The 26,727-nt window shown below is 31.7% G+C and overlaps 1 protein-coding gene across 2 annotated transcripts; it reads right to left on the bottom strand.

Annotated features, from left to right (window-relative positions):
* Positions 1-520: 520 nt before the first annotated feature.
* On the bottom strand, positions 521-21,588 carry LOC115886858 (fatty acid-binding protein-like). Of its 2 annotated transcripts, XM_030906161.1 has the most exons (5): positions 21,355-21,588; positions 13,041-13,213; positions 5,915-6,022; positions 4,744-4,861; positions 521-1,141 (listed from the first exon to the last, which is right to left on the bottom strand). In XM_030906161.1, exons 1-4 carry the CDS (start codon positions 21,419-21,421, stop codon positions 4,763-4,765), a joined length of 447 nt encoding a protein of 148 aa, XP_030762021.1. In that variant the 5' UTR covers positions 21,422-21,588; the 3' UTR covers positions 521-1,141; positions 4,744-4,762. The 2 variants fall into 2 exon arrangements, with proteins under 2 accessions (XP_030762021.1, XP_030762022.1); XM_030906162.1 differs by lacking the exon at positions 4,744-4,861 and having other exon boundaries at positions 21,355-21,587.
* Positions 21,589-26,727: the final 5,139 nt, after the last annotated feature.

Here is a 26,727-nt window from a genome sequence, read left to right as displayed (position 1 = left end):
TCCCCCCGAAGATACCTTTGGGCTCATAAGCGCCCCAAGTGCAGCCTGACTGTCTGAGCATATATTGATGACTTAGCTGTATAAGCTCTTCTGTTGTTTTCTCTCGGACACTCGAGTAATATTCTTAAAGCCACCACGAGTACCATGAGTTAATGCGTCGATTTGATTTGTTTAGTGAGTATGATAAGGATCGTCCATACGATTCAGTTCATTGTGTCGAGATATTTTACATACATCACATTGGCGCATTGGCATTGGCGCAATCAAAGCATTCAGGAACCGCATTAGTGCATAGTGAGTATAGGGCTTTATACCCCACCTTTAATTCCAACCTTTATTCAATAGTTTTTATAATAATTTATAATAAATAAAAATAGTATATATCACTAATAACAAATAACAATCTTTTTACCTAATGAGGTTTTACCATCAAATATAAATTACTACTTTTATAGTAGGTATGTAAGATATAACACTCATGTAAATTACAGTAGGTACATTAATTAATAGAAATCATTAGTAGAAAAAATTAGTTTAATAATGAATTTTTAAAACAAAACACAGTTCCTACATAATATTACCTATCACAATACAATGTCGCGCTATTGGAACCAAATATTCTTATATAATCATATATTAATTAAATAGTGATATAAATAAGTTCTAAATTTATAAAAATGCACAACATTAATCTGCTTCTAGTACAGTGATGTACTACCTACAGCGATGGCGAACCTATGACATGTAGGTCACACCCACGCAAGGTTTTTAACTGATTCGCGATTGCTAGGCAACCATTTGTTTGGTTACGCGGGTTTATTTAGGTTTTCTAATTTTAGAAATTTTGGCCATTGACACAAAAGCAAATTAAATTCTGTCTATCACATTCAGTTTGATCATTACAGTTCTAAAGTTACGCAAATTGTCTCATGTCTCAGAAAGGTTCGCCATCGCTGTCCTAGTACCTCAATATTGATTTCCTTACATAATATATCATAATTACATTACATACAGTAATTACATTTTGGCTTTAAAAAAATAAAATATAATAAATATATCAACTCCCACACTTCATGGTCAATCATATTCGCTTGTAGTACCTCTTTGCTATCGGAATACTTTCAGAATCATTTGATAACGACTGAAAAAAATATATAAAATTAACGTGATATTATACAAACATTTATAACAATTTTTTATTAATTAAATCTAAAAAAATTTAAAAATTTCAAGAATTGCTGAGTTTTTTGAAAAAAAAATCGGATTTTTTTGAAAATCAATTTTATTTTTTCTTGTCAATACTTTTTAGAAAATCAAAAAACTAATTGCACATTCTCATAGCCACTTTATTAGGGCTATCTGACAGTATTTTTATATTTTCAAATTAGTTGATAATTTGTGAGATACAGCGGTCAACTTATTTTTTTTTAAACTGCAACGTAGTACAATGATATGCCACACTTTATACTTTTTTTTGTTTCGGGTACATTAACAACAAAACTATTTAATATTTTTTTTTATTATTTAATCTGATCATATTCATTGCAACAATATAGATCAGCGCTAATTAACACTGAATAAGGAAAATTAACAGCACTACATAAAGTATTTAACACTATATATGAGACAGGTCACTACCCCAAACAGTGGTTGCGTTCTACTTTTACCCCCCTGCCTAAGAAGACCAATACCAGAAAATGTGAAGATCATAGACTTATCAGCCTGATGAGCCATACCCTAAAAATATTTCTGAAAATCAAACACCAGAGAATTTACAAAAAATGTGAAAGGGACATAAGCGATTCATAAATGGGGTTCAGGCAAGGGTTAAAGGTACAAGGGAAGCGATAGTTGCAACACAGGTGCCTGTCCAGAACTACTACGATCAGAGAAAGGATGTGTGCCTGTGTTTCATAGACTACGAAAAGACATTCGATCGCGTGCAACACCACAAATTGAGCTGCTCAAAAGGCTTGATATAGACCAAAAAGACATACAATGCATCAAAAACTTGTACTGGAACCAAACGGCACAAATAAAATTGGCCAATACCATGTTCAATCCCATACAAGTTAAAAGGGGGGTGCGACAGGGTTGCGTGCTGTCTCCACTCCTATTCAATTTGTACTTAGAGGTTATTTTCCAACTCTATTTGCCAACTTAGAGGTTATTTTCCTATCTAGAGGACGTGGAAATGGGAGTCAAAGTTAACGGAGTATGGATTAATAACATCCGCTACTCCGACGATACGGTCTTAATTGCAGATAATATACACGATCTACAACAACTGGTCAACAAGGTAGGAGAACAGAGTAAAGCAGTGGGTTTAAACATAAACATCAAGAAAACTAAATTTATGATAATATCCAGAAATCCAGATGTGTTTAAAAACTCCATTATACCATTTAATACAAGACCCATAGAGTAGGTAGATAAATTTAAGTACTTGGGCATCTGGCTCTCCGAAGATTGGACATCAGACAAGGAAATTAAATGTCGCATCGAACAAGCTCGGCATTCTTGAGGTTCCGAAAAGTGCTTGTCTGTTCTGATTTTGACCTTAACCTCAGATTAAGATTCCTAAAGTGTTACGTGTGGTCGGTGCTCCTTTATGGTATGAAAGGTTGGACATTGAAAGCAGCTGCCATTAATAAACTAGAGGCTTTCGAGATGTAGCTATATCGCAGAATTTTGAAGATACCTCGGCTAGGTTAATAAATGAGGAAGTTCTGAGACGTGTCAACAAACAGCGCGAATTGTTTGAATTGATTAAGAAGAAAAAAACCGCATACCTGTGGCACATAATCCGCAACCCCAAATATCAATTCTTGCATCTGTTAATCGAAGGCAAGATAGAAGGCCGGATGGGTATCGGAAGGAAGAAAATGTCTTGGCTGAAGAATGTTAGACAGTGGACAGGCCTACCCGAAGTACAGTCGTTAAGAAACACCGCCAGGAATAGAGAAGCGATGGAAAATGTTATCGCAAACATCCATTAATGGATTCGCACTTGAAGAAGAAGAAGGAAAATTGAGCCAATTGAAAGATTCAAATAAATCCAGGTCAGCAATTTAAAGATATTATTTTTAACATTTTTCATTTTGAATTTGAAATCTCAATGTACGATCTAATAATATGCATAATATTAATCGTAGTTATTATAAATAAATCAACTTCTACAAACTAGTTTCTAATGCTCTACATGTTCGAAAGGGTTACCACTCTCTCTATTGCACAAATTTATTATTCGTTCAATTTTATTTATAGCTCTTTGAACATATCTTCTTCTTATACTTCCGAATGCCTTTTGTACTCCTGATTGTAAATGTTGAAAAACATTTTGATTTCACTTTTACAAATGACGTCAAGTAATGCCACCCGAATTGTTTATTTTATATTATATTTATACAATTTTTTATATTATTTTTAGTAGCATTTGATTTTCTGTATTCAATGTTTTACCCCACGTAATTGTTAAGTTTGAAAGCTTATCAATATTGTAAAGACGAATAGATTAAATATTAAAAAAAAAACAGAGTCGGACTTGAAATTAGTGTTGAAATGTCTGAAACAAAAAAAGTATAAAGTGTGGCATACCATTGTACTCAGGAGACCGAATTCTTTCAAAAACTGAAATAAAAAATGCAGATCCGTATTTAAAAAAAGTTGGCCTCTGTATCTCACAAATTATCAGCTAATTTGAAAATCTCAAAATACTATTAGATAGCCCTAATGAAGTGGCTATGAGAATGTGCAATTAGTTTTTTGATTTTCTAAAAAGTAACGATATTAAAAATAAAATGAATTTTCAAAAAAAAATCATTTTTTTTTCAAAAAACTCAGCAATCCTAGAAATTTTTAAAACTTTTTTGATAGCATCTTGGTGAACATTGCCCCAATTTAACCATATTCGTATCTATTACGGTTACCGAGATACCAATGCTCATACCTCGAATTTGTAGCACCCTGTACAGGACCTCGATAAATGACATCCAAAGGAATACAGGGAAAAATAGATACATATTATCATAGACTAATGTCATGTACTAGAGATAGATAAGCACCAATAAAACAAATAAATCTGTCATTTAGAGCCACATTAGCGCGCAAATTTATTCCTTATGAAATATAAAATAATAAATATAGACTTTTTACTTCATTTTATGTTTTATTAGATCAGAAGTGACCTAACATAGTCGAGACAAAAATTAAATCATGTATAGGTACATACGTTCTAAACACAACAATGGAGCACACCTTTTATAACAATGGAATATTTTTTTTAATTTAAATGTAGTACCCTTTAATTGTCTATCAAATTGTATTATGCCATTTTTTACCTATCCTTTCAAGTTTTCGTAGAAAATGCATTTTATTATAATTTAGACCTTATTTATCAATATACCCATGGTATATTGATAAATGAAGTATGTAGTTGAATAATTTTTGGGCGAAAATAATGGTGATATATTTAATTGGTATACTCTTTTTCATAGTTTTCTTTTTGTAACCAAATAGGCTTGCAATATTATTATTTTTACCACCTGTACATTTTGTACATTAATTTGTTGCTTTAAAAGAAAATCTAAAATGTCAATATTCCATAGTATATTGATAAATGAGATATACATAAATAATTATAGGATAGGTTAGGTTTAGGTTGCTGAGGCTTGCGATCATGTTTGATCCCTCACTCGGAGGCCTTGGGCCCATTGCGATACCCCTGTATTGTTATACACCTGCCTCTTATTATTTCTTTGCATTAAAGCTCCATTAAGCTTGCGTCCAGCTCTTTGCAAAGTTCCCGATGTCGCTGATGTTGGCTTCTGTTGCTTCCTCTAGTCCCTCCAAAAACCTTGCCCTAAAATTTTTGATTATAAGGAAACGCATTTTCTACGAAAACTTGAAGATATAGGTAAAAATAATTTATGTGTATGCAGTTAGGCATATAGAGGGGGGGGCCACAGGGCTCGCCCCCTCCCCCCTAAAGTCTATAAATTGGCTCAAATATTAGACTTTTGGGTTAAAAATGTCGCCCTAAAAAGCATATTCTACATTACTTTTTATTTTGCCCCCCCCCTAAAATAAATTCCTGTATCCACCCCTGTGTGTATGATACAATTTGATAAACAATTAAATTGTGCATCTGATTCTCGTAAAATATACAGGGTGTTCCATTTAAATTAAACAAGTTATTGCCGTTTAAAGCTAGTAATTATTCAATATAAAATTTTCACAGATTCAGACACTCTGTATAAGGTAGGTAGTATTATTTTTATTATTGCAACACGGTATCTGATCAATAAATAAACTTCATTAAATATTTAGCATTGAAAACTGTCATGTCCTTGGAGAAATAAAGCCTTAAAATTTTTACTACAAGTTTGTTACTACGGGTGTGTTGATATAAATAGTGCCATTTTAAAAAATACAACTAGGTATAATATTTTTTCTTTATTTCGGACACTCTTTCGGACTGTATTTTGTAAAAAAAAATTTAAATTGTAGCTTTAATAGTCCTTCAACGAACCTAAAATTTACAATTTGTAAAAATCTAATAGTTTAGCTACAATACTCCGTCTCATAAGTGGTGAATGACCCTGTATAAATTAGAAACTTATACATTAGTCTTTTGTGCGATGCGGAAGAAACTTAATTTGTAGTTTTGTCTATCTCTAGGGTCTGGTACATTCTGAAATTTTATATATAATATGTCTTGGAATAATTTTCTTTAACGTTTAACTGATAGGTAACCGAGCATAACTAATTGCACTATCATAGTAAATTAGTTAAATCTCTATTTTTGAAAAATTAGAACTTTTGGTGATGTTTTTACCTAATGAAAAGATTGAAATGCTATTTTTCACCAGTTGAGGAGTTAACAATAGAAGTTCTCCTCGTATAAATATCTTACCATTATCATGTTTTCCTCAAAAAACTCAAATGTTCTCTGACCTTTCTCGCCATTGTTCCCTCTTGAAAAGATATCTATTTTATTGTCATCTCTTCGCTGTGCGATACTCTAAAAATAGACATAGATGAAAATAAGAGTTCTGGAGACATGTCCCAAAAGTTAATCTATACAGGGTGGCGCACCTCATTCGCCTCGGTTGATTATACAAAGACGGAAGATGTAGGAACAAAATATTCTATGGGTATATGTGGGAAGGCAATGTGCATAATTTAAAATTATTTTGAAATATACGGGGTGTGTCAGAACTAAGATCCATACCAAAGTATTATTTTTTTCTTATGGAACACCCGGTATTTTATTTCATTTTTGGATTCTGGACATAAAATAAGGCATTTATTATAAGGGTTTAATATGTTTAAAAGCTTTTGTTCTTGAGATATTTAGAGATATTTAAAAATATGCATGCTATATATAAAAAAAGATTATTGAAACCCTGTTGCTTTTCAGAATTAATTCTTGTGCTGACTTTTAAGCCAAAGAAATAAACTTTACTAAAAAATTTGATTGCTTTGTTTAATGTATACAGGGGTATCAAAAATTGCTGGTCTATTTTAAATAATTATTTTATGTAAACACTTTGTTATTTCAAATACAACACCCTGTGCTTTTTAAAATAAAGCAAAGCAGATTCAAAAGCTCTTTCAAGCTATATTAGGGTTTCCTATACCTATCTAGCTCAGATTTTGAATAAAGAGCAATTTTTCAATAAAATGGCAACCAAGAGGGCTAGTGTCGTCATGGCAAGTTTCTAGTGACAGTAACTATTTTCAAAATCGAAATTAGTTGATGGACTTTATTTAAATTTATACCAGTTTACTTTTATTTAATTTACCTATAATATTTTAAAATAAAAATTGAAATAGTGAGGGGAATATATAAAAACAGAAGGAAAAAATTAATCGGCAAGCCCTCAACAACTCGTAACCGTATACACCAGGGTACACCAGTGCAGACACGCACACTCACACACTCACACAACCACCCATACACTAGTGTACACTGGTGTTACTGCCTTCAGGCTTCATCAGTACGGTAAGGAATCAGGAAGCGATGAAACCGATCCCAAAACACAAAAAAACCAGGAAGCAAACGATGCAACGAGGCACCGTGTGCCACCCAGGACATGGAGAAAAAAATTGATGAAGAAACGAAAAATAAATGATGGAAAATAAAAGGAGCAAACGGGAGCCTAAAGCCCCAATTTGCAGCCAAGAACCAGAGTCGCCCAGGATTGCGGGCTTCGTCCAGAACAGCCGCGGAGGTAGCCAACAGCTACCCGCCGCAATACCCTTAACCGAGGTCAAAACAAAATAAAAATTGAAATAGTGAGGGGAATATATAAAAACAGAAGGAAAAAATTAATCGGCAAGCCCTCAACAACTCGTAACCGTATACACCAACTGGGGCTTTAGCAGGGGCGAATACAGGAATTTATTTTAGAGGGGGCCAGAATATATTTTAGGGAGGACCCAAATAAAAAGTAACGTAGAATATGATTTTTAGAGCGCCATCTTTAACCCAAAAGCTTAATATTTAACCTAATTTATAGATCTTAGGGGGGGCCTTGGCCCCGTGGGCCCCCCTCTGTATCCGCCACTGGGCTTTAGGCTCCCGTTTGCTCCTTTTATTTTCCATCATTTATTTTTCGTTTCTTCATAAATTTTTCCTCCATCTCCTGGGTGGCACACGGTGCCTCGTTTCATCGTTTGCTTCCTGGTTTTTTTGTGTTTTGGGATCGGTTTCATCGCTTCCTGATTCCTTAACGTACTGATGAAGCCTGAAGGCAGTAACATCAGTATATACTAGTGTATGTATGGTTCTGTGAGTGTGTGAGGTGCGTATCTGCACTGGTGTACACTGGTGTATACGGTTACGAGTTGTTGAGGGCTTGCCGATTAATTTTTTCCTTCTGTTTTTATAATAGTTTAATAAATAATATTTATTAAATATGTATTTATTATTCTATCAAGAAAAACAAGGGAGTAGTTCTTTGATTTATTTTACGATGACTTGTAGATATATGGATTTTCTATGAAAGAGCCAATTACGGCAAATTCATTTTCTTCACTTACAACGACAGGTTTCTGCCTAATAGATTTTTTATAAACCACACTACCAGCTCTGCGAAATAGGGCAAATAGTTTTTCAAAAAAGAACGCTTATTCCAAGAAGATATCCAAATAGGAAGATTCCAATAGATAATATCCAAATAGAAGATTTGAGCATAAGCCCTTGAGGCCAAGAAGCAATTTTTCTCACAAAATAAATTCACTAGTAACATTCGTTCTGCTAGCAGATACTGCTTAATTTTTTCTTGATAAAATAATGAATATTTAATTATTAAACTATTGTAAATTTAAGTAAACTGTTATAAATCTAAATAATAATCTCCATAAACTAATGTCGATTTTGTAAATAGTTCCTAACTGTCACTAGAAAATTGCCATAGCGACACCAGCCATCTTGATTGTGATTTTATTGAAAAATCGCTTTTTATTCAAGATCTGAGCTAGATAGGTTTAGGAAACTCTAATATAGTTTGAAAGAGCATTTGAATCTGCTTCGATTTATTTAAAAAAAATACATGGCGTTGCATTTGAAATAACGAAGTTTTTATATAAAATAAATCCTTAAAATAGATCAGCAATTTCTGGTACCCCTGTATAAATCTAAGGAAGCAATAACATTTTTCAGTAAAGTTTATCTCCCGATCTTTAAACTCAGCACAAGAATTAATTCTGAAAAGTAATGTACAGGGTGTTAATAATTTATTCTATTGTAGCAAGCATATTTAAATATCTTTAAATATCTCAAAAACCAAAGATTTTAAATATATTTAACCCTTATAATAAATGCCTTTTTTTGGGCCCAGGAATCCAAAAATGAAATAAAATACCGGGTGTTCCATAAGAAAAAATATAACTTTGGTATAGATCTTAGTTCTGAAACACCCTGTATATTTCAAAATAATTTTAAATTGTGCACATTGCCTCCCCACATATACCCATAAAATCATTTGTTTCTACATCTTTCCGTTTTCGTATAATCAACCGAGGCGAATTAGTACGTTAGACGTTTATGATGAATCAGTGATTTTTTTGAAAATTTCGATTTTTAAATGGAGGCACCTGCTCTGTCCATTTAGAATATCATCGGCATTACAGTGTTGCCCGAATCGCAATTGAACACCCAGTATATTATTACATTTTTGGATACTGAAAGTAGTTTCTGTGATTTATGATTTAACCAACGCTTATTCAAGATCATGTTTTTATCAATTTTACACCATGTTTTATTTTTTAATACTGGAACAAAATATATTAAACTTTAAATTACATCAAAAATTTAAGTTGCTCGTTTTTCATGCCGGTGAGTGTTTAAAAAAAATAATTATGTAAAGAAATGCAAGGTGTTATAGGAGTGATAAAATGTTGTATGAATTTTATGTACACTCTCGTTTAAAAACCATCAAAATTTCATATAATTCTTTGAAAGTATACCGCTTTAATCTATCTAATCTCGCATAAAAAAATGATCGATACATCATTACATTAAGTTATTTAATACACTTATATACATACGTACTTAATATTTATCGACATAATTTATTTCAAATTATCACGATAGTGTGATAGCTCATATATCAAAAGGATATTTTATGTGGTAAAGTAATTACACTATACAAAGGCGGTGAGAGGTACAACAGAGTTGAATCTCTTAGGATTCACTAAACTTACCTAAATCTTAATAATTCCAACATTGTGCCAGAAATTAAATTTATACGTAAATAATGATTTTTTCATAAAAAAAATTGATGATTCAATATTAGACTGAAAAACTTCAAGAACTGATACCTAAACTAGGTTTTTAGATTTTTGACTGGCCGTCGAAAGACGCGTGGTAATCGAGAAACAACAAGGAGAAGAATAAACTAAATTTTTTTAAATTAAAAATATTAATGCAAACATTATAAATTATCGGTGTAGTACTAATACTTAATATTGAAAAACAGAAATTTTGATGTTGATGATGATGTTTTTTTGATTGAAACTATGTTTCTTTCTTTAAAGTTTTATTAAATTAATCCAACGGAGACTAATTATTGTCAGCAGTGGCTTACTAATGAACGGAAGCAAAAAAAATACAAAGATCAAAGAAAAAAACTATTTAAAATATCTAAATTCAACTATTCGAGAACACATTAGTTTTTTAAAACAGTAATAATATCTGCGTCTACAAAAACCATTAACTTTCTGTTAAAATGACATTATATAAGTTAAAATTCAAAATGAATAATTACTGCCTAATTGATAACAATTACTTAATAAGGTAAAACCAAAAATCTTTAAAACTTTCTGTATGATTAGTTTTAATTTTTAATTTGTTTTTTATTTTTACGTATGTTATGTTTATTTATGTTACGTTCTTTAAAATCAAAGACGCGATTGCCATGCATAACTAGCATATACAAATGCATGAGCAATACATTTATTTTTATTAGATTGTATTAAAAAACCCTCTTTTATTTGTCTTCTAGAGGCTATCGCTTCTTTCATTATATTTTTTGCATTGTTAAAATCTATTCTGTGCCCTGTGTTCCATGAAAGCTGACAAATCGTAGATTTGTGAAAGTCGCCCTTTTTAAATAATCTTTACGTTCTTTAATTGGAACATTTAAGGGTCTAGATGTATTGCTCATGCATCTGTAGATGTTAGCAATGTATGGCAATCGCTTCATAATAATATACGTAAAAATTAAAAACATATTAAAAATAATCATACAGAAAGTGTTAAAGCATTTTGGTTCTCGATAAAAGAAACACAATTTATCTTTACCATTTTTCAAATAACTCCAAAATAACCGAGTTATTTTAGTTTGAAAATTTCCAAAAAAATATACTTTTTGCTTGAATTTTGAGAACCACTGGATCTTTTGTGGGTTTACTTTCTTGTAAATTTAATCTACTATCTATGTTGCTATATTATCAAGAAATTATAATTTTTAACTAAAAAATAAAAAAAATCCAAAATTTTTTTCAAAAAATTACAAATTTTCAAAAAAAGTATTTTCGCGAAAAAAACCTCATAATTATTTTTTGGGGATCGAAATATACTACCCCTAAAAATATTTGACTTATTTAAGACTCATCAGAAAGCAATCGGCTCGGTCTGGCAGTAAATACACAAATAACCAAAATCATGATCGTTGATAGGCAACATAACAACCATCCAAATATAAGTTGTATCGACCGCTTTGAAGTCGTTAAGTCATACGTATACCTGGGATCACTATTGACAAATACAAGCACATCGGAAGAAGAGGTGAAGCGTAGGTGCAACATGGCAAAGGTAGATGTTGGGAGACTGGCCAAGATCTGGAAAGACCGCCAGATTTCAAGAGCCATCAAAAACCGGCTAGTCAACTGTTTGGTACTCCCACTATTGACGTATGGCTGCGAATCGTGGACTCTCAGGCAGGCGGAACGCAAGAAGATCGATGCTACCGAGATGTATTGTTATAGACGTATGCTCCGTATCCCATGGACTGAACGCCGTACAAACGTTTCCATTATAAATGAACTTAATATTACTAACAGGCTTTCCTGTAAAATCCGACTAAAGCAACTAAAATATTATGTCCAAAATAATGTGGAAAAGTCCAGACAAGGGCGAGGGACGTCGACCACGTGGCCGCTCTCCAACTCGATGGATAGACCAGATCACGACTAGCTGTAGCAAGCCAATGCACGATGTCATCGAGATCACCAAACACAGAGGCACATGGAGAAAAATCATCCATGATGTTACGCTGACCACTGCACTCTCTAATGGGGGGGTCAGGACTGAAGAGAGAGAAGACTCATCCTGTAGAGAATCACCCACCAAAGTTATATATACTGCATACTAAATGAACTAAGAATTGCTTCTTCTTTTTGCTGATCATATTAATGAAGGGTATTGTAGTTTTATAAAGCGTATTAATAAAATATATTATGATGTTCGGTACTTATGCCGCATCCAAGAATAAAATAATTTTAAAAGTAATAAATTTATGACTAAGATAAATCATTCTATGGTATCTTAATTTAAGTTCACATAACATAATCAATTATCCTGTTTGGATTATCGAGGACACTATATTATATATAATTAATTTTGTTACACTGGCGTGTTTATTGCAGATTCGATTTTGGAAGATTATCTATTTCAAAATATAATAATAAAATTTAAACATTAATACAGGAAATTCCATGGGTATCTCACTGTTGGAATTACATGGATATATTCTTGGCAGTGGCTGGCATCATTTTCAGCTTATCAGCAATTTTTAATTATGATGTAGCTTCCCTCACATATTTAGATACTCTCGTTGTAGTTGGACCCATTGTTGTCTATTGTTAGCTTATGCGGGCCCAAGCTATCCCTGCTAATTTCCTAATATCATGGTCCCATCTCAGATTCGATCTTCTTCTAAGTCTCTTAGTTCCTCGTGGGTACAATGCTGTAATTTTTACGGTCCATATGTAATCCGTTCTTCTTGCCAAGTGTCCTGCCCATTGCCATTTGAGGGATTTGACTATGTCATTGACATTTAGTCGTTGGCATCAGTCGAATTATATGGCAAATCTAGGCAGTTTTCTTCGCAGTCATTAGCAGTAAAATGTTATTTTGGCAGTACATGTATATTTTTTACCCAAGTGAGACAACCCTTGAGGAAATTAGAATATATCCAAAAGCAAAAACTTGATTCTAATAGATTTAGATTTTAGGAATTGTCTTTAGATGAGCATTTTGTTTTATATCACAATAAATAATAACAAATTTCACTTGTTTCCAATAAGCATCTAATTTTTTTCCAGTAATCAATAAGCATTCAGCTAAACGTAATTTAAATAAAAATAAAAAATCATAAATTTGAATAGAATAATTTAGATGGGAATCATTCGATTGAATTTGTACTTAGTTGAATTAGTAATTAGTAATTTTTGAATCAAAGTATACTTATGAGTGAATACGTTTTGAATAACATATCTAATTTCAATTACATAACAATTTTTGTAATTACTTTTACTGTTAATGTCGATGCAACCGTTTCATCCACTTCTTCATTAAAAACGAGATTTGAGGTTTGTTTGTATTGTCCACTATAGCTAACTATTGTCAATTTATCTCCATCTATATTCATTTCTAATATTGGCCTTAACTGATCAACTACTTTTGCTTTTTCCTCCGCTATACCTGAAATATAAAAAAAAATATATTATATGTGAGATTAAATGCATTAATGCACACTATGTATGTATAGTACAATGTGCAAAGCTAAAACAATATATAATTCTTATCATGTGTACCTACATCATAAACTTATTGATCGTATATTTATCTGCTGATAAGCCTATCTATAATAATATTGTTACATTAACTTTAAATTAAAACAACATTTGCTCGTAAAGTCACAGGTAGAGTGTTATAAATTAGAGTTGTTTATATTAATTTTAGCCGACTGGATAGTTTTAAATTACCAAAACAACTGTCAATAGCACGTATATAGAGTGCAGTATAGTTGTTACAAAAATCTCTGTTGATATCATTTATCTTAAGATTTCATATGTAATTAAACATTGGATATTTATGAATTATCTGTTTATTTAAGAAAATTATTCTTAAGCCCCATATTTACCTACTATTCGCTGATTCGGTTCGTTGGTTCGTTTGGGAATTTGTCCATTGTGTTCGTGATATTTATTTTTATGGTTGGCCCAAAAACCACCATTCCGCCGAATCGCCGCATTGACGAACCGAATCAGTCAATAGTGAGTATGAGGTTTTAGTAGATATGAACTGAGCATATCTTTTCTTTTTGTTATTATTTTTTAATATGCTCGTTAAGAACAATGTTTTTCAAAAAATTTTACTGGATCTAAATCTTGACGCTGCCAACCTCAATTATTACATGACTGGATTTTTCAGCATTGTGCAAAAATTATATAAATATTTTTTATCCTCTACCAAAAGATGAGATCTTTTAAAGAAATCTAACCTTAAAACCATGATCCGAACAAAAAAGATGGTCAAGCAAAATGAAAATAAACAAAAATTGGCATACAAATTTATCCGAAATTTCTGCTTTAAAGCTCATACCTTTAAATATCATATCAAATGGTACCTACATCATTCGATCAGAATATGGCGCTAAATCAATAGGTGTTATTATAGGTGTTATACAATAGTAATATAAACTAATTCACCACAATACACCAAAACACTTTACTTTTGCACTGGACGCCTCAGTTTCAATCATCTGCTAATGATGCTAACATGGTTAGCAAAACGCGCGTCCAGTACAAATGTAAAATGTTGTATGTATTGTGGTGAATTAGTATTTTATTTTGCTGCTAAATGTTTTGCTAAATATGCACTTATTCATTTATTTTTTCACTAAATATAGGCATGACATATATTATTGACAAAAGTAAATTTTGTAAAAACAAGTCAACAGTCCATCGATATGAGTATACAAGAAGCTTAGATGCTTAAAAGGAATTAAAGAAGTTTTTGACAGAAATTAGAACCGATAGGAATTTTGAAAAATTTTGTAAATGATACCATATGAAAATTGCCGAAAGATTAGATGTCGAAGCTGAATTTTAAACCTGATCCACGCTCCTAAGAAGTCGTAAAACTCCAAAGAGTTAATTATGAACACTGGCCATACTATAAATGGTAGTAATTGACAAGCGGAAGCGAACTGTTTACTTATATCTGTTTAGGAAAATACTATATTTAAAAATTATATAAAACTGGAGAACATATTTTAGTCCAAATTTGAAAAATAAAAAAAATGGTTACGTCGAATAACGACGACAAAAAAAGGCGCTTCGTAGGTTTCGCACGCAGGCGCTGCCAGGGGGCGGCGCGGCCCATATTATATGACATGTGAATAATTTAATATTTAAAATAGATATTCACATGTCTTATGTTACAGTGGTTATGTTAATAACTAAAGACGTTTAAGTACAACACTTAGTTACAATACCGATTTTTTGACAGGCATTTTTTTTCGTCTAAAAATTATTAATGTAAATCTTATTAATGTTAGGTATAACGTGTTTGATATCAAAATTCATAAAATTCTACGGTATGAAGAGATAAGAATTTAAGTATGTAATAAAAAATGGGGGAACCCATTTAAAAAAAAGATGCTCTCAGCTTCCGGTCTTTCAGGAAGTGTCGCCATATTGAAAATATTTTGAGTCGATAGATCTCGTTGTGAAACAAAGATGTGCAAAAATATCCGATCAAGATATCGTAGTTCACTAGAAATTTCTAATGCACGTTCAGCCTGGGACACCTTCTATATGAAACTGTATGATCGAATAAAAACGGCGTCAGCGATGGCTATGAAATGAAGATCGCTGTCATTTTATATGTAAGATTATATGGGAAATGTTGTCGATCGTCATTTCCAAGCCAGCTGGACGCCGTTTTTTTTCGACTATACGGTATTTATTTATGTTACTAAAGATCGATTGATAGTAGATATCAGTTATTGTATGATCTAGCTCAACAAAGTCTAATCATAAACATTATTTTATTATTAGACTATTGTTACAGCAAGTTTTTGCAATGCATTTTGTTGTTATTACATTCAATGAAAATTGGATTATAGAAGATTCAAAAAACACTAATAAAACTATGCGATCTGGCGTTTTTACAAGAGACAAAAAATGTAGTAAATACTAGAGGGACCATTTTACGAAAAAAAAAATATGTTGTCGGTGGAGTTAAAAAATATTTATACTGAAATTTATGTAGGGGTGGGGTAGTTTTCCCTCTTCCCGTACTTTTTTTATTTTTGCGTAAGTCAAATATTAAAGCACTCAGCAAATATAGTCACCTAGAATTCCATTCAAATCGGAATAACGGTTCTGAAAATATCTTAAATAAAGTGTTTATTTCTTTAAAGTTTGATGCCCCCTAGCGGACAAACGAAGTACTTTTGTATACAGGTAAATTTTGCCCAATGAACTTATTTTGATTCCAAAAATACGAAGTAGTTCTATACCCACGAAGTAGTTCTATATCCACAAACATTGGGACTCCCTGTATAAATAGTTACTTTTTATTAAATTGCTGAACAATAAAAAACATGGAAATATGTTAAATTTTACTTATTCATTTAACTTAATTTATTCTTAAAATTTCCACAAATCTGGCTAAAATTAATTAAATAATTGCTGGGCCGAACACCGCATGTTCCAAACTTCAGAGTCACTTCTAACTCAAATGATTTATATAATAGAACTACGATATCTAGGGTTATCCTATTTTGCCCTGACAAACTCTAACAAATATACCTAAAGTAATTTTGAGTTCAAAGGCTTATACATGCTTGTGTGTGTTTAATTAAAGTAGGTATGCTTATTTAAACAATTAAATTACGAATGATATAAAGATTTCTGTTAGCTAATTAATTCTTTGTAGAAAACTGTCTTGGCATTTATTTTTTATTAATTGACGTTGTTTTTTGAAATAAATATTATTTAAATTATTGTAGTATACATGGCTCTGAACGCGCGACAGAGGAAATCTCATGTAAATTTGGAAAAGGTAAAATATTATCTCCCCAGATTATTTTATGCAAAAATTGTAAAACTTTTTGAAGAGGCGTCAAAATTGTACTATCGTCTAGCACTTCGTTTTATATAGAATAGGCATCTAAAAGTTATTTGAAAAAATATACCTTCAAATTACTAAATATTTATAATACGGCCCAGAGAAAGCTACAATTAAAATACCAGCAAAATATGATTTTGTCATTTTCAAATTCGATTGACCTTTTTTTTTGTTTTCAAGAATTTCTGTGGTTTGAAAAAGATGATTATTTTTTTTCTGAATTGGAATGATTATCTACAAAAGAATTAGTTGAACTAAGAATAGTATTCGCGGTGTATGTTGTTTGATGTTCATTACTCGATCACTCGCAGGCCTCGCTCTCATATCACATACATCCACAATAATTCAAGGGATAATCGAAATATTTGTAACAAAACGAACTTTATTAAACTATACTAATTAATAAAATGTTTACATAATTGTCCATTCACAGCCAAACAATGCCCCAAATGGTTGTAAAATTCACGCTTCCCAATAGAAAACTGTTAAGGGGAGAATATTTAGCTATAATTAAATTTCTGTATTTATTATGCCCATAAAGACGGTTTTCGAGTTTGCTCTACAGGAAGAAGTCGTTCGGCGAAATATTCTGTAGTCTTTTCCTACTGTATCCCCAATAAACGGGTGTCAACGTTTTTCTTTTCTTCAACATGAAGAATATTTAAATCATTGCTATTTTCTTCTTGTTCAATTATTTTTGTCTTTACACTTCTATGTACCTTAGTGCCTTTAGTTTCAAATATCCAGTTTATTCTTTAAACTGTTGACTTATTGTAGGCTTTCCGCAGACTGAGCTATATCTAACACAGCGGGAATACTATTTCCAGCAAAATGCCGTTTAACCATCGTAACTCTGCGAAATTCATAATTATTTTATACCAAATTACACTGTTTGGTACCTTCAAATTCTTGTTAACAAAATGTGACATCGAATTTGACAATGACACAATCATATTTTTGCTGGTATTTTAAGTGTAGCTTTCTCTGGGTCGTATTATAAATTTTACTAATTTGAAGGTAGATTTTTGCAAATAACTTTAAAATGACTATTCCAAATGAAATAAAATTACCTATATAAACAAAAATACAACTCTCCAAAAAAATATTTTATGGGCATTTCGCCACTGCACTGCACGAAAATCTACAAAATAAAATAGTTATTTTTTGTAAACACATCTGCGTTAAATCTAAACGGACACAGCTTGTCAGAAGTTATTATGTTTACAGTTATACAGGGTGGTCCGAACTGTATTCCGGAAACTTCGGCAGCATATACTGCAGATAAAAATAAGTAAAAAAGTTCTTATAAATGTATGTCCTAAAATGCTTAGTTTCGGAGATACAGGGTGTAGTAGTTTCATTTTTGTTTCGATTTTATCCAAATAATTTCTGAAGTAACATTAATATTTGAATAAAAATTGGTGTCTGGAAGTTTTTTGACATGAGAAATTTGGGGGATTCTGATATCAATATGACTCTTATTTATAGGGGGCGCCACCTACATGTGTTTTAACTGTTTTGAAGAGTCATAACTTTTCGTCCGTACCTGTATAAAACTACGGAATAAAAAAATATACATTTCCGTGATTTTTTACGTAAAAAATGTCTCTTGGTAAAAATCGCTACGAGCAACCGTTTTCAAGATATTTAGAATGGAAATAGTCAATACATGTCATTATTCACAAAAAATATACACGTTGAGTAGATAGTTATTTGACTGAAATAATAAATTTGGAAATTTTTATTTTTTTTAAATTAATCATAAATTTTTCTCTGAAAAAACGATGACAAAACAGTTTGTATTGAACTTCTGGCACAAAAATATTTCAAATTTATTATTTCAGTCGAAGGTACGAACGGAAAGGTATTATTCTTAAAACCAGTTAAAACATATGTACGTGGCGCCCTCTACAAGTAGGAGTCATATTGACATCAAGATCAAATTTTTCATGTCAAAAAAACTCCCAGACACCAATTTTCATCCAAATATTTACTTCATAAATTATTTGGAAAAATTTGAAATAAAAATGAAACTTCTAGACCCTGTATCTCCGAAACTAAGCATTTTAGGACATACATTTATACGAACTTTTTTACTTATTTTTATCTTCAGAATATGCTGCCAAAGTTTCCGGAATACAGTTCGGACCACCCTGTATAAATTTGCCTAACAAAGAAAAAATGCTTAACAATAATGTCATTTTAACAGAACGACAACGGTTTCTTGTAGACGTATCTGTTTTAAAAAAGTAAAGTGTTCTCGAATAGTTGAATTTAAATATTTTAAATAGTTTTTTTCTTTATTCTTTGTATTTTTTTGCTTCCGACGATGGAAAGAGATAAACAGCGTTTTCAGTTGGAGCGGAGCGTCCGCGACTTCGAGCAAGTACCATGAGTTTATATGAACGATTTTATTGAAAAAACATCCGCGCGGACGCTCCGCGCGTACGGTCCGCTCCATCTGAAAGCGCTGAAACTTTCCGAAACGTTAAGCATTTTTTTAGTCAAATTTGTATAATTGTAAATATAACTTCTGACAAGCAGTGTACGTTTAGGTTTAACGCAGAAGTATTTACAAAAAATAACTATTTTATTTTGTAGATTTTCTTGCAGTGCAGTGGCGAAATACCCATAAAGGATTTTTTGGAGAGATGAATGCGCAGACCATCTAAATTTCTGTATTTAATATGCCCATAAAGACGGTTTTTGAGTGTGCTCTACAGGAAGAAGTCGTTTGGCGAAATATTCTGTAGTCTTATCCTACTGTATCCCCAATAAACGAGTGTCAATGTTTTTCTTTTCATCAACATGAAGAATATTCAAATCATTGCTATTTTCTTCCTGTTCAAATATTTTTGTCTTTATACTTCTATGTACCTTAGTCCCTTTAGTTTCAAACATCCAGTTTATTCTTTAAACTGTTGACTTATTGTAGGCTTTCCGCAGACTGAGCTGCGAATATATCTAACACAGTGGGAATACTATTTCCAGCAAAATGCCGTTTAACCATCGTAACTTTGCGAAATTATTTTATACCAAATTACACTGTTTGGTACCTTCAAATTCTTCTAAACAAAATGTGACATCGAATTTGACAATGACACAGTCACATTTTTGCTGGTATTTTAAATGTAGCTTTCTCTGGACCGTATTATAAATTTTACTAATTTGAAGGTAGATTTTTGCAAATAACTTTTAAATGACTAGTCCAAATGAAATAAAATTATATACACAAAAATACAACTTTTGCACAAAATCATCTGGGGAGATAATACAGGGTGGCGCCTCTCATACACCGTGGAGGCTCCAAGGAGAACGTTTGTATTGAAATGACATTTTGTGAGCTTATGTAGGTTAATTCAGAGCGCTTTTTAACTCCACATAAGTCTTTTAAAATGAAAAGATCCCTTTGAAAAGACAATAATTTTATGCAGTTAACAGGAAAGGAAGAATTTTGAGCATTTGATTTAATCTAGCTAATTTTTGTCGCATAATTATAGGTTTATATCCAGTTTTAACTCTGTAATAATTAAAATATGTTTTAAACGTGTATCTTTTTATTACCCTTGAGATTTTACTCTACAATCTTTAATTTTTGTTAAATTAACAAAAAGTATATCACACAGCCATCTAGATTTTTTTCAAATAATATAGATTTACTGACGCAAAATCATAAGAATTAAAATATCTGGGAAAATCTTTGTCTGAGGGGTAGGCAACCTTAATAATATTTTAAAGATATATAAATTCCCCATTGAACACCGGAAAAATATAATGGGCGTTCCATTTAAAATAAACGAAAAACTTGCTTTTAAAAGTGACTAATGTTAATTTTGTCTCACCCTGTATAACTTTTCAGGTCCAATTTCGATTTGGTTTAACATACAATGGTTACTGTAATTAAATATCAGGCTATACAAGATCAACTAAAATTTAGGTAGCTGTTATCGAAATTTAAAATTTTCTCTTCATTTTCACAAAATGTGAAATATGTCAAAATCAATCAAAATCATGTCAACATTTTAATTGTATGCTTCTTTAATAAAACTCATCTTTATTTTATTCCTAGAATCAGAAAATCAATTAATATATAGGGTATCCCATTAGAAAAAACACAACTTTGATGTGTAACTTTATTTGGGGACATCCTGTATAATTCTATATATTTTTATAAAATGCCTTCAGTTAACCTACATATGCTGCCAAAATTTCATCTCCATATAAACTACCGTTCTCCTTGGAGCTTCCGCGGCGTATAAGAGGCGCCACCCTGTATTTGACTTTTTCAAAATTATCATGGGATTTGGGATTTTCTATGTCCCGTGTTCCGATGCACCACACGGTATAGCGGATGTGTAGTTTCTCTTTTTAAATGGAATTCTCTTATTTTCACTTTTTGAATGAAGCATTATTTCTCATAATATTTAAACTAGTTTGAAACTTGTTAAGAAAACTTTTTTATAATATAACTTTCATATATTGTATTTTTTAATATTTCATGTAAAATATTCAAAATGCTTGTTTATTATAACTTTTTATATAATAGATAATTTATATCAAATGTATACAGTACGTTAATTTCAAGTAATTATTAGCTTTTATTAAACGACTTAAAGGATTAGAATGATGAAAAGTACTGAAAGATCATTTTATATTTAATTATTTAAAAAAAAATCTTTGGATTGATTTTCTTTCGGACTTACCAAGAGCTACGAGATGTTCCAAAAAGTGTTCGTTTTTCTCCAACTGAAATTTTCCAGATATAAGCATGTTTTCCAAAAATATTAACGGTGCAGTTTCAGGCCTATAAACTTCACTACTAACAACGATGCGGATATGACTAAAACTGTTGGGTTAGGTAAAATGTATTTCTTATCTAAAGTACACTTTGTGATCGAATGTTATTAATCACCCGTATGGCTTTTTAAATACGATATATTATTGTAATACTAACTAGCATCGAATTTTAGTGTGAATTTGGTTGCATATTTTCTCTTACTTTATGTACAAACATTTTATACAGGGTGTGGCCCAGTGTTTCGAAATAGCCCCATATCAGATTTCCTATTTGAGATTTTCACTACAATATTTTTTTAAACACGTGAGGAATAATATTACCTTAAAAAAATAATAGACACACACGGTGATACAAATATTATTTACTCTAAAGTTATTCAGTTATTCAAATGTAAGATTTTCTATGGGAAAATAACAAACTGTCATATTCTGAATAATTGAATCGAACAGAATAATATTAAAATACCAGTTTTTTTTTTGAAACGTGAGCATATTTAAATAAAATTTTCTCTCTGGCTGTTTCTGAAAAGTTGCTCACTCCTATAACTTCTTTGTAACATGTAACAACCCACGATATTTTTTTATTTCGGAAATTTGTTTGCCAAGTTTAATGTGTTCTACTGCGTTTTTCACTTTTAGCCCTATTTTTATGATTTTTTTTTGCAAACTGTATATAAATCTATCAACTTTAATTTATGAGCTCAGCTATTTTTTATAAACTTTAGTATTTGGCTTGTTATACATATTTAATTGAAGGGTTGTTTCTTACCCTAACTTTAAAACACCCTGTGCAATAATTTCGTGAGTAACTTTTCCCTCCTGAACATTTTGTTTTTTTATTTATGTCAATACGTGCCTTGCTTAATATTTAAAAGCGAAATGAGATATCACTAATAACTAAGTGTACAAACAAAAAAATTGAAAAAAATACTCTAATACTTTGTATTATCTCCCCCGGCTGCTATAACTGTCTGTAGTCATTGGTTTATACTGTTAATGAAGCTACAAATATAATATTGTTATGTTTTCTTCTTCAAGGTCCAAGCGACTTATTAAGATCAATGACTTCTGCACAATCTTCGGCACTAAGAACCATATTCATTCGTATACAACAATAATCACCAAAGCCACCTCGTCATTATGAAAAATAACATCAAAAAGTAACGACAATTGAAAAAATTGCAAAATGTTTTGTGTCAAGTTCATTTTCTTTGTCGCAAGTTCAAATAACAAAAAAAAATAATCAGGAGACATGGTTCTGACCAAAAAATAATATGTTTATTCCAACCAGACGAGAGAACCGTCCTAGAACGGTAATTTCCTATCAGTCAATTCATTTGTTAATCTTGACAAACGATCAAACTTGTCAAACAATAAGTGGGCGACTAGAAATTACCGTCCCAGGATCGGTTCTCGGTCCGGTTGGAACGAACCTATTGTTTTAGGAAACTCGCTCACGAAATGATTACAAACAGTGTTTTAAAGATAAGGTTAAAAAACTCTTCGATTAACTCTGTATAATAAGTCAAATACTAAAGTTTATAATAAACTGAGTTTACGAATTAAAGTTGATATATTTATATACAGTTTGCTAAAAAATGCAAGGAAATATAAAAAAATATCACATTTTAAACTTGATCACAAATTTTTCCGTTTCCACTTTTTTTGCATCTGAGCATAGATATCACATAGAAAACCTGATATGAAGCTTTTTGGAACACTGTACATCCTGTATATGATTGTGTATTTGCTATTGTTATTGTTTATTTAATAAATATACTAAGGATTAATTAAATAAATTTATTATTTGAGTTGAGAGTTTTATTTTGATTGGTAAATGTAATAAAAAATAACCAAAAAGAGAGATAGATATAAGTACTTAATTTACTAAAAAGGGTTTTGTATATTTTGGTTAATATAATCAACTTGTTTATCTATAGGGTAATTGTTACTATATAGGGCGTCTCTCTTACCGCCAAATTAATTAAAATTGATTTTTTATCAGTGGATGTTTCAATGACACATACCATAAGGCAATGGTAGTAAAATATCTGTAGATAAGTATTCACAATGGGATATTTTTCATCCTTACAAAGCAGCAGGAGTGGATGGAAATTCTCCTAGCCCTTATTTCTAGGAATATTTCTTCTATTCACAATACATTAAACATTAACAGAAATAGCTTAGGAGATATACCAACCATCTGGAGAACAGCAAAAGCAATATTCATACCCAAAAGAAGGCCAAACAGACTGGACGAGCCTTAATGTCATTTAGTCCTATTAATCTCACATCGTTCATACTAAAAACGATGGAGAAAGCAGTGGACAACCATATTAGCCAAAATCATCTAATGGTTAAACCACTCTGATATTACCACGGTTACGGCTTTACTCTACGATTACGGTACCAAAAAGGATGCATATACAGAAAAAAAATCGGTAGCTCTCAAAATTTTATAAAAATAAATGATTTTTTTTATTGCCAATGAATTATTTTAGAATTTAGAAGGCCTTCTTAATTTAGAATTATTAGAAAAAAAAGAAAATATGTTTCTTTTATGGAGATTTACCAGCCCTGAAATTATTTGCATTTATTTAAGACCCATCCTGTATAATATGATACCAACTGAAGCGTTTTGCTTGCTACCAACAATCTGCCGGGTTTTGTGTAGGTGTGTTAGCCTTTTCGGTTCTACTTTTTTTTTTTTCGGTGAGGAGGGAAAAATCTTGCATAAGACACCCACAACTGGGTAGTGTCGGATTCTTACCGGCTAAAAAAAATCTCCTCCAACTACCACTTTACACTGGAATCCGCTCTCGCATTGCTTCAGTGCAAAGGGTGTCTATAGATTTATGATGCCAGTTGTCTTTCTTCCCTCTCTTTACAACTTATTATATTTCGGACTATCTGATATACAAGCTTCCATTGTTCTTTCCCTTTAACTAGGTACGTCGTAAATGCGGGCAAGTCAAAGTCTTTCCCGGTTTCTATACGGAATTGTTCCTTAAAGACCTGTCATCGTTCACACGCAAATAGTGTATGTTGAACATCATCATCTTGACCACAATAGATGCATGATGCACTATCAACCCTACGACGATCGTATAAATATTTTCTAAAACACCCATGGCCAGACAATGCTTGACTCAAGTAATCGACTTCTCCATATTGTCTGTTTAACCATAGTTGTATGTCAGGTATTAACCTGTTAGTCCATCTGCCATATACTCCGTTATTCCATTTTTCTTGCCACTGTTGGAGAAGTTTTGTCCTTGCTAGATTTTTATCCATCCCATGGGGTATCTATCATATCGTTACTGTATGAGCAGATCAATAGGTGCTATTTCAGCTATAACTCCTATAGCCTCTCCAGATACAGTTCTGTATGTGCTGCATACCCTAATAGACATAATGCGTTGCATTCTGCGTAGTCTTTGCATTAGCTTGCGATTGTTCATGACTTTATGTCATGCCGGTGCAGCATACAACAGCTGCGAGTGTACAAGTTCAACACTAGCAAGTACTCTTCTTTTGGATGCTCTAGCACCTCCTACATTTGGCATGAGTAAGTCTAAAGCGGTGAAAGTGTTCTCGGCCTTGGTGATGGTTTTATTTATATGGTCCGCAAAATTCAATTTGGTATCCAGCCACATGCCAAAGTATTTTAAAGAATTACTTGGGTAAATTACATTTCCTTGTATATAAAACTGCACCGGAGATATTTTTATTTTTCTGGTCAGTAATACTGCTTCAGTTTTATGTGAAGCTACGGTTAACAGATTATTCTCCATCCAGGTTTACAACCCGCTGCATTGCCAAGTTGACGGTGTTCATCAGTACATCTTCATCCTTTGCACATGATACAATGGCAAGGTCATCTGCAAAGGCAACTAAAGTTGTTTTATCTGGCATTTCTATCCTCAGTAGTTCATACTTCGGTTCTACCTAGATAGATAGACAGTTAGGTACATTTTCATAATAACACGAGAGAAATTATGCATTATTTTTATTTTGTAAAAAAGAAGTATGATATAGCAGAAACCAATCCATCACAAAGCTATAACTTATAAATTATCATGTTTTTCTTTTATTTTCTATACATCTAATATACCGGCCACCAACAAAATTGTTTCGCAAAACTCTATCCCATAATAAATCCAAAGTAAGTATATATTATGTACCGGGTGTCCCACTAAGAAGAGCTCTAGGCCGTATCTCGAAAGTATTAGCCGTAGGGCTTACGGAAAAAAATATTTATAACTAAAGGGGCTATGAGAAACTGCTGGAAATTATTTTCAAGTTTGTAAAACGGCCACTCGGTGGCGCAACTGCTATGGAAAATAAGAAAATATATTTTTTATAGAATTTTGCTTAGATAATGGGTACTATAAATAATAGCTTCATAATTTTCAGTAAATTTTGGATTTTTTTTGTTAGAACTATTTTCCCCTATCTGCTAAAATAAAGTGGTGGGGGAAGGTTAGATCTATCTTTATTTAAATGTTCATAACACCGGGTTGGATGACCAGAATCCAACAAACAAGGACTTGTTTAAAAGAGCGTTTCTTACTCTATATTATACCGTAAAAATAATAATAATAAGGTTTTGAACGTAGACACTAGGGGGCGCTTTCTTACAATTTAACAAACATAGCGCGTTTTTAAAAAAAAATAAATACGATAGTATGTGTTATTTTAGGTGATAGTAAAGAGTAGTAAAAGCTTAAAAAGTCAGCGAAAACTGCATCTTGGTATCTTCTTTCAAATCGAAGATATTAGCAAAATTATAATAGATACCAAAAAATAAGCCCTTAATTACCTTATTTTTACAATACAGTATCAGTAGCCCTCTTGATTAGGCCCATTCTAACAAAAAAATAAAATAGAAACAGTTAGTTTATTTTAAAATCGACGAAATACCAGAATACCATAATACCAGATGTATTAATATCTAATAATTAAGATACTAATAATAGTGAACAAGAAACGATGATTCAGTGAAGTCATGGTAGGCTTTGGAAAAAAGTTGCGTTTCGCGTAATAGTATAAATGTCAAATTGTTATTAGATCAATATTTTGATAGTCTTGGCAGCGTTTTTTTATCTATTAAATGCTTTTTCAAAATGCCTTTATTATTTGAAGTAGTTGAAGTTGTTGGGGCATTTTGAAAAAGCCATCAAAAGACAAAAAACGCTGCTAAGACTATCAAAATGTTGATCTAATAACAATTTGACGTTTATACTATTACGTCAAAAGCAACTTTTTTCCAAAGCCTA

The sequence above is a fragment of the Sitophilus oryzae genome, unplaced genomic scaffold (genome assembly GCF_002938485.1).
Source record: "Sitophilus oryzae breed Bouriz unplaced genomic scaffold, Soryzae_2.0 scaffold_499_pilon_pilon, whole genome shotgun sequence".
NCBI lineage: Eukaryota > Metazoa > Arthropoda > Insecta > Coleoptera > Curculionidae > Sitophilus > Sitophilus oryzae.
This window is presented reverse-complemented; position numbering and strand designations above follow the sequence as displayed.